At 26.7% G+C, this 16032-nt stretch overlaps 1 protein-coding gene across 1 annotated transcript; it reads left to right on the top strand.

Annotated features, from left to right (window-relative positions):
• Positions 1-2203: 2203 nt before the first annotated feature.
• LOC113872788 (phosphate transporter PHO1-like) lies at positions 2204-12730 on the top strand. The gene is made up of 15 exons (XM_027510611.1): positions 2204-2524; positions 3605-3685; positions 3805-4033; positions 5014-5353; positions 8474-8522; positions 9266-9337; positions 9525-9654; positions 9997-10117; positions 10530-10779; positions 10890-10994; positions 11097-11141; positions 11255-11407; positions 11584-11862; positions 11944-12080; positions 12368-12730. Exons 1-15 carry the CDS (start codon positions 2285-2287, stop codon positions 12453-12455), a joined length of 2319 nt encoding a protein of 772 aa, XP_027366412.1. The 5' UTR covers positions 2204-2284; the 3' UTR covers positions 12456-12730.
• The last annotated feature ends 3302 nt before the right edge of the window (positions 12731-16032 follow it).

Here is a 16032-nt window from a genome sequence, read left to right as displayed (position 1 = left end):
CAATAATGATTTTATATGTATATGTTTAAAATATCTTAACCATTTTTTTTTAGCAATAAATATCACTATAATATTTTATGCATATAATTATTTTTTACTTTGTCTTTATTTATGTGGTCATTAATTATTTTAGTATTTTCAAGTTTTTAAGTATTACCTTTTTTTATATTATCTCTTTAAAATTCAACATTTATTATCATATATTATAATTGGTTATATAATAGTGTAAAATTTATAATTATAAATAAATTTTTTATGTCATTTTCTACGTCATTTTATAAGTAACAATCTTATTAATTTATTTATTATTATGTAAATAATAAATATAAATTAATAAAATTTATGGTCAATATTAAAAAAAAATACTCAGTTAGTTATTATTTAAATTTTATTTAATTATTTGTACATAGTTGTATATTTTATATTTATTTATTTATAATTTTATAGTCAAAAGTTATTCTCACAAAATACATCTCCTTATAAAAAAATATATAGTTTAAATGATCATATATTTGATTATTGTTAGAATAAAAATAATAATATATATTAATAAATTTTATTTAAATAATTAATATTAAAAAATTCTAATTAAATAAAAAATAAATATTTTATAAAATTTGTTTCTAAGAAACAACCATTAATATTATTTAATTTAAAATATAAAAATGTTAATTATTAACTTCTTATACTCTTATTTAATATAATATTTATGTTAACCACACATTTACTCATTATTTCTGAAATATAGTATATATATATATATGACATATTTTTTTTTTTTATGTTGATAAATTAATTATATACTTTTTTACTATAAATATATAAGATCAGAGGGAATAATAATTATTTTTTTAAAAATTGTGTTAAAATCCATTAGATAGTGTTTGGATACCGTCCCTAGATACTGGAGGCAATGACACTAAAATAATAAAGGACACAAACTTTAATATTTATGTCTGTGTATTGTGTTTGGAAGTAAGAATATAATTTGGTGTATTGCGTCCTATATTATGTTTGAATATAAAAATTATGAGGATAATCTATGCAATTTTTAAAAATTATATAATTTTAAAAAATTATGAGAGATATTTTTGTTTTTAAAAATTTATCTTCTGTGTCTTTAGAACTGGGACACTAGTGTCCCTTTTTCTAAGAGATATACTGATATTTTTTTTTATTGTGTCTCTGTTTCTTTAACAAACACTAACTAAACATTATACACATACCTTTGTGTCTTTGTTTCAGTGTATCTATCTTTGAATCAAACGCTATCTTAAAAAATATAAGGAAAAGTTCATTTTATATTTTTTAACAAAATATTTATTTTTTATTTATTAATAAGAGTTTTGGTTAATATTTTTCTAAAAAAAGGTGTACACAACTTTTTAAGTATTAGGTGATCATTAATCAATTTTTAATTTTGATAATTTATGTTTGATTGTATATTTCATATTTACTCTTCTTACCATCTTAAAATAGTATTTTCTCACTTTTTCACGGATGAGATCAATGTTTTAAGTCAAAACATTTAATTATTATGAAAATGAAACAATAAATATAGATCATTAAATTTTATTTAAATAATTATAATTAAAAAGTATACTTATCTTATTAAATAGTTGTATAAATTTTTAACTAATTTTTAGTTCTTAATCATTTATATATAGTTCTAGGATTGACATTTATTATTTTATCTTAAAATAAAAACCACTCCTACTATTTAAGTATATCCTCATATAATAAATAACTAAAATAAAAACACATACTTATTACTAGTGTAATAACAATAAATATAAAATATTATATCTTATTTAAGTTAAAATTATTTAAAAAAATATACTTAAATTTATTAAATAATTATGTAATCATTAAATAATTTTTAAACTTAACATTTTTTTAATAATTGTATAATCTACCTTAGTATTTTCATTATTTAAAGTATAAGGTCTGACTAATTAATACTGATAAGAATTATTAAATTTTTTTTTTATTAATAATATGCTTAATTACATTAAAAATTATGAAAAAATATATTTTATAATATTTTAATAAAAATATTATTTAAAATTTCTTAAACAGTGTTGTACCTTAGCATTTGTGTAAAATATAAACGATTCCCGCTGTATGAATGTCCCATAAATGTTCTCCACACGGCTCCCCACCCTCTATCTATATATAAGATCCTCTATCTGATTGTATCGTGACGCACCCACTTCAAATAACCAGCTTTCTCTACACAACCTCACTGTGAGGCTCTCTTCATCCACCAAAAGAGAGAAAAAAAATGGTGAAGTTCTCAAAGGAGCTTGAAGCTCAACTCATACCAGAATGGAAAGAGGCCTTCGTCAACTACTGGCAGCTCAAGAAGCAGATAAAGAGAATCAAACTCTCCAGACTTCCCAAGCCATCTCACCACGCCCAAGGAGGCTTTGGTCTTTCCATTTTCGATTCTCTTCCCTTTCTTCTCAAGAAAATCGCTCTCAAACTCTCTGCTTCCGATGATGATAACCTCAACATCATTAAGGTAATTCCCAAGGTTTTCGCCTTTATTTTTTGGTGTTTTCTTGTTGCCAGCAAAATGTCACGTACACGTTGCGATTTTTGCGTGTGGTCTCTATGGTTTTCTGTGTTTTGTCTTCTAGTCTTTCATCAATCCAATGCCTTAGTGCATAGCTTTACTGCATGAAAAGTACACTCAAATAAATGTGACATCCTTTTCTGTCAACGAATTGGTTTGAATTCACGAAAGTTAAAACATTGCCTTAATGCGTTCTTAGCCAACGGATTTTTTCAATCGTCGATGTGGTCGATATGAATCGCAAAATCAAAACAGAAAATAAATTATGCTAGTTGAAGAAAATAACACATTAAAAAATTTAATAAAATTTGTTTTATTAAAAATTATGATAAATTGTACTAATAACATTTTTTAATTAATTTTCAAAGAGTACTCTTTTGTTAGCATTTTTCTTGATTCAATCAGGAATCGTTAGATCGGTGAAGAAATATGTTTTTACTATAATAATCAATCCTTAAAGAATTTGATCTTTTAATGATGTGAATACATTATATGGCTGTAGCATAAACTTTCAACTCAACAATAGTATAAGCATAAAGTTAAGCTCCTTTAATTTTTTTTCCTTTGGGTTTTGCTATTTAAATGCCATCACTCAATTAGATAGAATGAAATTGATATTTCATTTTTTGAAAAGTGAGTGGTAATAATAAAGGAGTAAATACAATGAATGGTTACAAGAAAGGCAAAATAAAAATTTGGAAAAGTTAGGTTCGGGCGGAAAGAGATCTGAGACAGGAGTATTGTAGCCAGATGAGTATATAGTGTGGGGTTAAGTACTAAATAAAGTGAGTTTAGTGGCCTCTTTTTTTTTTTTTCCCTCTCTGAAACCCTTTTCTTCTATCTTTTCGGGAGTTTCTCAATCTCTCACGAAAGCAAGGAAAACGCTTCTGTGCTACTAGCTATATATTCCGATACCATCGTAGCAGCAAAAACTGTAAAAAATTAAAAAAAAATAATAATGTAAATGTAAAAAATATAAAAATTTAAAAACAGAAAAATATATATGGTATTTTTTTACGCATACAGGTGAGGAAGAAAACTGCAAAGGACGGAAGAGAAGAAATTTATGAGACAGAGCTTGCACAGTTGTTTTCGGAAGAGGATGAGGTAAGTTTCTTTGTTTTCTATGTATTAATTGATGTATAACTGTATCTGCTATATTCTTGGACTTACATTAATTATACATTGCTTTTGTTATATGAGTTGGTTTTCAATTATTTATTCAGGTACGTGTATTTTTTATGAGGCTGGATGAAGAGCTAACCAAAGTGAACCAATTTTATCGGAGGCAAGAGAGTGAGTTCTTAGAGAGAGGAGAAACCTTGAACAAGCAGCTTCAGATTTTGATTGATCTCAAGCAAATTATCAGTGAACGCCGCCGGAAAAATTCTCCTTCAAAGGCATGTAACACCGGAATTTTCCCTCATTCTCCAGCTCGGGATTCGGATTACTCTGGTCAGCTATCTTTTTCATCTCACGACTTCTTTAGATAACAATCAAAATCAATTTCTCATATTATATTATATATTTTTTGAATTAATTTAAACTTGTCTTTTAATCATATCTAATCATTTAAAAATAATGTAACCAAAAATTTAAAACGAACAGATATCTAATGCACGGAAAATTATTGTCTAGATTAATATGTAATATAATGATGATATTTATTCCATTATAACAATGGAGAGATTATATTCAGTTAGATCTTGGATCAATGATCAAGAAAATTCCTACTTCCATTTTGTGTTTTTAAGTGCTTGCTGACATCATACAACATATAGAAACTGTGTATCTAAGTGGACTAGTATCTGGAACATTGCCGACCCACCACATACTTCAATATGCAATAAATCTTAAAAAGCAATGGTATTTGTATATTATTTTTCTTACATTTATTTTCTAGATTATATTAAAAATAAAAAAAAATTCCATATATATTTTTATCTTCTATTAAATAAAGTGTAAGCACGGTGCAATTACTTTAATGTGTAAATAATACTTTCAAATTGTAAAGGGGGATATTTATGCATAAATACGAAATTCTCATTGCTCTTATTAACGAATCAACGGTGAGGGGATAACAAAAAAAGTGAGAAATAATAATAGTACTAAGGAGTGCATGGGATATGTGTGAGAGTAAATCATAATTACTATATCATTTCCCGTTTAATTATCAAAGAAGTAGGATATACAGGACCTTTTTTTTTTGGCTATTCATTATTTTTAGAACGTGTTTAGATGCATAATTTGATTACGTATTTATTAAATAATTTATATCACAAATTTAACAATATAATTTATTAAGATAAATTAAAATAACTTATTTTAATAAGTTATATCAAGAAATTTATTAAAATAAAAGGTATAAGTTACTTTCTTAAGTAATTTATAAATTCTTTTAATTAGGGTCTAATTAAGTTGCATAATTATACTAGTTTGTGCAGAAAATTTAGGAGATTCCGATGAAACAAATTCAGAAATTTCAAAAACGGAAGAGGTAATCACGACATTAGAAAAAAATGGCATAAGTTTTGTTAATTCAGCGACGAGGACAAAGACGAATAAGGGAAAGCCTAAAATGGCAATGAGAATTGATGTTCCAGCCACCAACCCCACTCGGGCGATTACGGCTATTACTAGCATGCTGTGGGAGGATTTAGTGAATAATCCAACCGGAGACATCGTTCACAAGAGGAAGATCCAATGTGCTGAGAAAATGGTCAGAAGTGCGTTTGTGGAACTCTATAGAGGCCTTAGCCTACTCAAAACTTACAGGTTTTTATTTATTTATATATTCCCTAGCTATCATTAGTTGCAAGTTACATTCAAAATCAATCTAATCAGATGCCTCAATCATCCAAAAAACTAGCTGACTCAAAGTCTTTTAAAAAGTCACTTAATTTTACCCAAAAAAAAAGAAAAAGACACAAGCACTCTCTAAAATATTATCCTCAATTCTTAATTTAATGTAATTCCTAATAATAATAGAACGTAAGTTTAAGTTATTTAACGAGATTGATATAAAATATGCTTAATACTTGAATTATATGTTTAGATTTTTTTATTCATAAAATTTGAAAAATTACACTTTTGACCACTTAATTAATTAATCCAATCGATATTGCTATTAATTCTTTAATTTAGTTGTTGTTATTATTATTATTGCATGTGCTGGTGTGAAATGAAAAAAAAAATCCTTAGGGAAAAGGGAATGTTGATGTCGTGACTATCTTAGCTAAAATTGGTAAGAATATATGGAAGTGATAAGGAGGCTAATAATTCCTCAAAAAAAGATAAGGAGGCTAATAAAAGGGTGAGTTGCATGGCAGTTCACAACACCACGTAAAGTTTCGGGTAGAGAGAGTAAATGAATGGTTGGTGTGGTTGTCACGTTAGAGTAGATCTATTCACACAACAAATATCACTCTATATTTATATTATTCTTATCATTTGATTCTAATTAAATTCTTCATTTTTAATATTTAAATACAATGTGATTTATTTTATAAAATTGTGCATCGATTATCATTGGATGCATTCTATGATAATGGGCAAGGTCTTCTATTAGGATCTATAAAGCTAACTTTTGCACACACTTCCAAATAGTGGCCAACAAAATCAAACTGCATTTCTTATCGTCAAATGTCTTTACTTTTTCGTTTCGTTTTCTTTCCTGAGTTTTCAATTCCTTTTTAAATGCTTATCTATTTATTTATCTGTGAATTAATTTCGCTTTTTATAGATTCTGAAAAGAGAGAGAGAGAATCATGTCTAGGATTGAAAAATAGATGGGCTTATAAAATTATTGACACTCGTTTGATCAACTAATTAGTAAACAAAAACCCTTTAACAAATAAAGCATATTAAACTACTTAAAAATAAAATATATAAAGAATTAGTGTGTGTATATATTAATTTACAAACTGGCTATTTTTTTATGAGTCCAACTCATTAATCGCTAGTATAAATAAATTAATTGAATAATATATTTAAACATATTTTCTATTTTATTAATCTTAGTCCATTTAATTTACATGTACATTGCATGTTGACCAATGAGTCTAACGTGTTCAACTCTTTTTTTAAGGTTGAATTAATGGAAAATCTATACCATAATTTTTAAGTGTTGTTAGTGTTATTGACTAATTAAAATTAAAGTTTCACTTTAATATAATATTTATATTAATATTATCACAAATTAATAAAAAATAAAATTTAATTTTAAAATAATAAACAGCGCCTAAATAACTAATATAAATTTTGTCTGAGTATAATTAGTTTTATAGGTGATTCAAACGATTTAAGATAGGGAGATAGTAGGTTCCCACTTCCCACACCGAAATGACCTGATAGTCCAGTGAAAAAAAATAATGTTAAAGATATTATCATTGTTCACCTCATTTTTTACATACGTAGGCAGGGGCAAAAAAGAGAAAAAAATAAAGGTGAGGAATATACTAAATAAGTGAAAATAGAAATAAAAAAAATAAGTGTAAAGAGGTGAATATTATTTTTAAGTAAATGAATATCAATTCCAAATGCTAAAAAAATCAAGAAAGCAACACGATACATCTTCTCTAATATGCAAAAGTAAATGCTTCGAATTTAAATATTATACAAATATTTGTATACAATGAAATAAAAGTTATCCTCATAAAAATAAAACTAGTAATTAATTAAAGATAAAAATAATTTTTACTTTTCTTTTTTTTTGAATTTTTTGGTTTATTTTATTTAATTTGGTATTTTTTAATTGTGATATTTTTTACTATAAAATAATTTATTTTTTTATTATTTTTGGTAGGTTTTTAGTGCTACAATTAACAAATATGAATAAATTAAAATTAAACAAATAATTAATTATTAAAAATAAATATAAAGGTTAAAGGATCAAAACAAAATAAAAACTTTAAACTAAAAAATTAAATTATTAATATTGTCTTAATTAAACTCTTTTTTATTTAACCAACAAATTAATAGTCTTAATTAATCTATTTGAAAATATAAATGGAGTAAAAAAGTACACTTCTAGGAAAACAAAATAACGTAAAACTAAATAAAACTACATACTAAAAGCATTTTTTATTTCTGTTTTATAAATACATATTTTATTTTTAAAAACAAAAAACTGTTTTTAAAATAGAAATTAAATATACTCTTAATAGTTGGACATTTATTTTTTCATAATTTTAAATAAAAATTAAATTATTATATAAAGAATATAAATTTATTTTAATAATAAGTTGATAATTTTATTATATATATATATATATATTCATATAATTTTACTATGTAAAATATCAATATAATGCTATATTCATGATATTTATATTAATAATTATATTTTTATTATACTAACAGTGTATTAGCTAAGGCAATTTTAACATTTGACATTTTTCTATTAATAATTGACAATTCTTTTATTGTGCGAATAAGACCAGTGACGTGCTATCATGTTACTTTACTTGAAAAGGTTAAAGATAGTGCGAAATAATCACTAAGGAAAAAGATAATCGATGAATTAAAAAAATGTTACATGTTTAAATTATTTTGTTAGATATAACTTCTGTCTAATATAAATAACATTATTGTCATAAATACTGTAAGTCCTTATATATAACGTAGTATATTAACAATATGATAAATTAATAATATACATTATTTCTTATGGAATATATATTCAATTTTTTATATTAGTTTTTATATATGTATGAGGTTAAGCTGTGAAATGAAATAATTGTTATACATATGAATTGGGTGTCATTAATCAAGCGAAGCATTTCCTTACGAAATATATTTATATTCATTGGGTTATAGGCCATATCCATTTACTGTAACTGAGCACCTCTTTCATGATTGAGCAACTTCTAATTACAAATTGTCTGAATTTGGCAGCTCACTGAATATGGTAGCATTTTCAAAGATATTAAAGAAATTTGACAAGGTAAGGCTTAAAAATATCTCCTTTTTATTCTTCACACGCTACGTTGGCAAACCCCAACATGAAACTTCTTTATATTCACGCTAGAGTAATTGAACAATTTATATTTTATTTACTTCCGATGACGTGTTATACATGATTATGTTTTGGTAATTATCAAATATCATTAGCAGTTTATACTTGTAAACAAAAAAAAAAAAAGTTTCGTTAACAAGTGGAAAGTTTTGACGACAAATAGAAAGATTGTTTTTAAATCATTTTGGGAGTACCTTACAAATCATAAAAGGAACGCATTGTTATAGTTTTGGGTAATTTTTAAAAAAAAAAATTTAACTAATATTTTTAGAAAATTGACTAACATTATATATATATATATATATATATATATATATATATATATTCTTGTATGACTTGGTTATTCTTTTCTTTGAATTATTTTTTGGTTTTAAATTGGGTCAATTTTATTTTCAATTGATATTAAAATTTATTTAATATTGTCCTATCATAAACATGAGAGTAGATCTTTAAGATGTACCATGCAAGAATTAGTAAATATTAATCAAATTGTTACTAGATTCGAATACACATTGAAAGTTGTGGGCGATCTCAAAAGAACTATCATTACTTTGTGAACCCATTTAATTTACTTCCTTGGCATTGATAATTTATTCTGCCACCAACTCTAAGTTTGCATCTTTAAGATGTTAAGTTTTAACATAAATTCATATTGTCATCTGATCGAGCAGGTGTCCTGCCAAAAAACTTCGGCAAATTATTTAAAAGAAGTGAAGAGATCCTATTTCGTTAGTTCTGATAAGGTACATTTTGATTTTCTCCAAATCCCTTCATTTTAAAAGTTGATAAAAAGAAAAAGGACAAGAAAAGAAACATTACATTCAACTTTTAATGTACCGTTTGATCTTGGTCTTCTCTCTTTCTGATGCGTCAAATGGGGTTATACGGTATTCTAATAAATGGTTATTATTATAATATTTGGTATTTAAGGTTGTTAGACTAATGGACGAAGTGGAATCCATATTCACAAAGCACTTTGCCAACAATGATAGAAAAAAGGCAATGAAATTTTTAAGACCCCAACAACATAAAGATTCTCATATGGTCACCTTCCTTGTCGGTAATGCTTCTTTCTCTGTCTCTTCATATGGGCACTTAAACACTCACTAACACTAGAAAAGTATTTTATGCATAATGACAGTAGCGTCACTTCAAATTGCAATGCAATATTTAAGGTGATGACTCCATGTACCAACAGACAAGCCAAATAAAATTTTCATGTACGGCTATTAGCCAATGCTCAGTGGCCACTAATTTGGTCATCTGTGGACCCACCAAGCTGATTGGTCAAATTTGAATCTTTTGTTCTATTAAAAATTTAATGTGTAAAACAAAGTTTTTCCTTCTCATAATAACACCTCATTTTAATGCTTCTTAATTTTCTTTATTACTGTTTCTGCAGGGTTGTCTACTGGTTGTTTTGTATCCTTGTTTTGTGTATATGCGATCTTGGCCCATTTGTGCGGTATATTCTCCCATAGCAATGAGCCAGCTTATATGGAAACAGTCTACCCTGTTTTCAGGTTACTTCATGTTGTTCCAATATAAACATATTTCACACATTATTATCTCTTTTCTGTGCTATTCTACTCCACGTCTTAACTCTGGCCAAAATACTATATATGTTCAACATCAATAGATTAATTAGAAAAACTGATTTCAATTGAGCTCTTGCCAATATTTCTCTATTAGCCGCCCCTAAATTTTTAGATTATGCCAAGTTCTTGATAAGGGTAAAATTGTGAAGAAAACTTGTAAGTAAATTATAAAATTGTACTTTTTCTAAATCTCCTTTATAATTATAAACCATGACATTAATTGTACATAAATAAGCTAAGGAGATCGTAAAAACTATCCCAAAAATTTAATTAGCAGAATTTAAGACAAAAATAACGAGGTTATTGGTGCACTAATTGTTACAATGATTACGTGCAGTGTGTTTACTTTGTTAAGCCTGCACTTGTTTATGTATGGATGCAACCTTTTCATGTGGAAGAATACAAGAATCAATTACAATTTCATATTTGAATTCTCACCAAGCACAGCACTCAAGCACAGAGATGCATTTCTGATGTGCACAACCTTAATGACAACGGTGATTGGGGCAATGGTGGTACATCTGCTTCTAAGGGCTGGAGGCTTTTCTCCTAGCCAAATTGATGCCATTCCTGGAATTCTTCTTCTGGTAAGTCTAGTGACTATTGCTTTTCCTTGTTATTTAAAAGATAAACTAGCCTAGTTTTGTTGAAAAGTAATATGTAAACCTCTATGCTGATTATGAAATTCCATTTTCAGTTTTTCACAGTCCTCCTCATTTGCCCATTTGACATTTTCTATCGCCCTACACGATATTGCTTCATTCGTGTTATACGCAACATAGTATGCTCTCCATTTTATAAGGTGAACTTCCCTCAGTTAACTCCTTGGAACAATTCTATAGTGTAATACCATATGTAGAAAACTGAAGTTGGCATTATTTCATTTTAATTTATCATTTTACAGGTTCTGCTAGTAGACTTTTTCATGGCTGACCAATTAACTAGCCAGGTGATTTTACTACAGTATAGCCTACAAATTGATTCTATTGTTGTCCTTTTTTCACCTTTACTTGTTAGGAATCCTATGTAACATTAAATGTCATTTAACGGTTGTGGATACAGATTCCATTGCTAAGACATTTGGAGACTACTGGTTGTCACATTTTTGCTAGAGTTTTCAAAACACACCATCCTGAGACCTGCCATTCTGGAAGGCTATATATGGAAATAACTTATATCATCTCATTTTTGCCATATTATTGGCGTGCTTTGCAGGTAAGCCTTGGATGTCGATTGATAATTGTACATTCACTTTTGACATTGCAACATATGAAATTAATGAACTACTTCAAGAATTGGAAACATGCTATATAGTTACTTGAACTATTTTTATACTGTATATTCCCCATTATTTCATCAACTAACACATGCTTATTGAATGGCCTTACAAGTGTGCAAGACGGTGGTTTGATGATGGTGATGTGAATCATTTGGCTAACATGGGTAAGTATGTTTCGGCAATGGTGGCAGCAGGGGCTAGAGTAACATACAGCAGGCAACATAACCATCTTTGGTTTGCCATAGTGTTAATGACTTCTGTGGTGGCCACAATTTATCAACTGTACTGGGATTTTGTAAAGGACTGGGGATTTCTTAATCCCAACTCCAGAAATCCATGGCTTAGAGATGATCTAATTCTAAAGAATAAAAGCATATACTATATGTCTATTGTAAGTTTTCTTTATCTCCTGATCTGAATATCACAGTCATAAGGCTTTTTTTTTATATCATGAAGTGATATTGGATGGCAGGCCTTAAATGTTGTCCTAAGAGTGACATGGGTGGAGACCATCATGCATTTTAAAGTAGGGCATGTTCAATCACGACTACTAGAATTTCTGTTAGCTGCACTTGAGGTTATTCGCAGAGGGCATTGGAATTTCTACAGGTATATTTTATCATATTTAGAAGAGCTAAATGAATTTTTTAATTTCCAGAATTTCCTTGTTGAGTAGTACATTAATTAATGCATTTTATTAGGACTTTGAAATTCTTTTATCATCTAATGTAACACAACCTATTGGTATTTGCCAAAAAAAATTTAGTTTAAAGCATGGATAAACTTTAGGTCGAAACAATGATGCCATAAGAGTAGAGTGGCAAATATGTCCTCAACAAATTGTTAAATAGTGAACAAAATCACAGAATTATTAATGAACTTCATAACTTCAACAGGTTGGAAAATGAGCATCTAAATAACGTTGGTCATTACCGAGCAGTGAAGACAGTTCCACTACCATTTCGAGAGACAGACTCTGATTGATGAAGTGATTTTCTTATACACGAAAATATGTCCTATAGACATGCTGACAAATAGAGGCATGAAGTGTAAAGAAAAAAAAAATGGGAAGGAGGAGAGAAACTTTTCTTAATGTGTTTCTTGTTTCCCTTCATTAAATTATCGTACATAAGATTGTCTCTTCTGTAGACAAATGGACATGTTAAAAATAGTAAAAAGAAGGAAATGTTACTTCTTCCTAATTTTAATAAATATTGAAATGTTAGTACCCTTTGTCAGGTGAAATAAATTTGGGTTGGCGTGCAATTTTTTTTTTTTTCAAGTTGTAAAATAAAACTTTTCACTAAAATGCGTTGAATCTTAATAATTTGTTTTTTTTTTTCTGCAACAAATATTGAAATTATTATAAAATGTCTTAAAAAATCTTTAAATTTTGGATCACTGAATCCTTTAGTACTATATCTACAATCTAACTTTTAGGATATGTTAGGGAGGATGTTTTTTGAAGAGAAAAAAAGGAAAAGACATGTTTTTAATTTTAAATTAAAAAATTATATATTATTTATAATGACTAAAAATACATTATTAATATATTAATTTTTTTTGTTAATCTATTAATTTATATATCTTATTTTTAAAAATATTAATTTTAAATATATTTACTTAAAATATAAATTTTGTCTTTCCTTTCACTCTCCTCCAAAACTTCCCTTTTCAAATAATTCTTTGGTGGTAAAACAGTTAATCTCAATGTCATTTTATAGTACTTACAAAATGAAAATGTACTTTTATATGCTTGATTTTGGCATGAAAGGTATAATTTTTTATCAAGCAAATAATGACTAATTGTCACAATATTATTTGATGTAAATCTTGTAATAATTATACATATGTCACATACACATAAGTTGCGATAACTGCTATTCTATACTTTGCTTTTGTAAGGTGTCTCTTGCTGCACCAAGACACCAAGCCACTCATTTCGCCCTGAGGCTGAGGCCCATCACAACAAGGGCAACAATCATTCCTCGTAAGATATTTTAAGGGTTATAATAAAATAATAAAAGAGATTAGAGAAAGAAACGGATCTTGTGTTTGAACCCATTTTACTTTTATTAAATTTTCGAATTAAATTTTTTTATGTGTACTTACACTTTTTAATTTCTAATGTGTTAACTTAATAAATATATTTGACTAATCTAAATATATAATACTAATTTTGTTCATTTTCTTTCTCTTCTTTTTCTCTCTCCTTATGAATCAAACAAAACATCTTTCCTCAGTTACTCTCTCTTTCTTTGACCTACATAAAATACAAGTCGCTTTTAGTTTTTCAAAGATAGATGACTACTCATTGAAGACGGTGAATCTTTTTCAAAATGATATTAGTTGCAAATCATTTTGCTCACCCTTACTTCATCATTGTTTTGAAAATAATTATTTATTGACGGAATAATTGTAAAATACTATTTACCCGAAGATAATTCTTACATGTCAATCAATTACTTGTCTTGTGAATCTAACAAAGTCAAAGTGGGATAATAAATTAACTTGACTTGGGTGAGTAACATAGAACTATTTTTTTCCGTCAGTTAAAGCATCTTAACAGTGTTTAATTTATGTAGTTTTGCTGCTGTGAAACATGTAATTAACGGTGTTTTTTTAACTTGTATCTAATAGTACATAATGCAAAATTAATTAATATTTTTTATTTTATATTAAATCATCTAAAAATTTGTGATTTATAATAAAAGCTTATTATAAATATATTTTTTATTATATGCTATTAAAACACGTTTAAAAAATGTATAATTAAATATAATTATGAGTTTAGCATACTTACTCTCGACCAATGCACATCTTATGGGAATATGATTCTTATCCGTTATAAAATTGAAGTCTTCTTCAATTTGTCTTTTACTCTGTTTTTTTTAGGAATATGATTCTCATCCGGCATTATTCAAACCATAACTGGGACACTGCAGCCCAATAGCGTTGAAACAATGTATGACCAATTTGGAGTGAAGCTTTTTGACAATGGAAAGCAAAAACACTTACAAATGAGGAGCCACTTCTAGATTCCTTACTATATTATGTAATGTCTCTATCCTCAGAGCTAAGAAATGGACTTTTGCTTTTTCCAGATTCGAATGATCTTTCACTGGCAAACACATGTTGGCAACACACTCGAAAGTAGATACTAAGCAGAAAAGTTGCTATAAAAATGTTGTTAATGCCTCTGCAAGAGTATGGTGTTGTGTGTTTAGTTAAAACCAAAAACCTCACTGTCTTTTGTACACTTTTATTTGAAAATTGATAGGTATACTCATTACTTCAAGAGCAGCTCAATAATCCTTCTAAGGAAAAACAGTTATGTTAATTACTTACACACTTTTAATACATGTTTTTTTGAATTAACAGTATTTAATTAGCTCACTGTTTATGAAATTTCCTAAACTGGCTTCTATGTCCGTGCTTTTTTATCCTTGTCATTTTTATATCATGAATTCCATTCGTGCAATATGTTTGGAACCTTCTTTTATCGTGTTAAAAACGCAAAGATAATCTCTTCCCATTTTCGTTTTGAATTCTCCCAACTCCTAATGTTTCAATAATCTCTTCCATAAATATGAATGGGAATGTGATTTATGGGTAAATTAAATTTTATCCAACACAGATTTTTTTAACTTTGCTACGTTGCATCTTTCAATCCGAAAAGATAAGCGTGTTTGGGTAATGTTGAATAATAAAAGTTTTACATTAGAAAATAGGAACAAATTAAATGATATATATTTAAGAAAATTGTGATTTTAAATTATAATTTTTTAGATAAATAAGTTATTTAAATTTAAAATTTATTAATTATAATATTAAATTACGCATGATGCACTTCAATTTTAATATAAGATTAGAGTTTGATTCATGGAATCTTATTTTTTGATAAAAAATTGAAACTCGAAAAAATGCCTAAAAATAATAAAAGAGCCAAATCTAAAAAAGTTCAAGCTAAATAAAAATTAAAGGTTAAAAAAAAGTTATACATGTGATATTAAAATAATTTTTAAAAAATTACAAGTCAAGTAAGAAAAAAAATATACTTGAGATAAACTTCTAAGTTTAAAGTACAATGAACTAAAAAAAATACTTAAAATGAGAGTAGTAAAAACTAAGTTAAATTTGAGAAAAAATGTTATATAATAAAAGTTTTTCATGTGTGAGTTACTGACAAATTAAATGATATATAATTAAAAAAATAAGTCTAAGTAGTAAAAAAAAAAATATTTAGACAAACAAGTTACTTATGTTTTTTTTTTACAAACAAATTAAATCCGATCTATATTCAAAATTTTAATAGATACACAATTTTAATTTAGTAAATTATAAAATTAGTATACTCATTTTTAATTTAAAAGTTAATTTTAATTTTATTTTAGTTTATTTTAATCTTCTTACTTTTAAATAAAGGTTTATTTTAATAGATACACAGTTTAATTAAACACTTATTAAGTAAATGATAAAATTAATGTTTTCCTCTTCAACTAAAAGTTAATTTTAATTTTATCTTCTAATTTTTTTTATTATTTTAGTTATTTAAATTTCA

The sequence above is a fragment of the Abrus precatorius genome, unplaced genomic scaffold (assembly GCF_003935025.1).
Source record: "Abrus precatorius isolate BTA unplaced genomic scaffold, Abrus_2018 Scaffold7, whole genome shotgun sequence".
In the NCBI taxonomy this organism is placed as follows: domain Eukaryota; kingdom Viridiplantae; phylum Streptophyta; class Magnoliopsida; order Fabales; family Fabaceae; genus Abrus; species Abrus precatorius.
The sequence above is the reverse complement of the archived record's forward strand: the minus strand, read 5'-3'. Positions and strand labels throughout refer to the sequence as shown.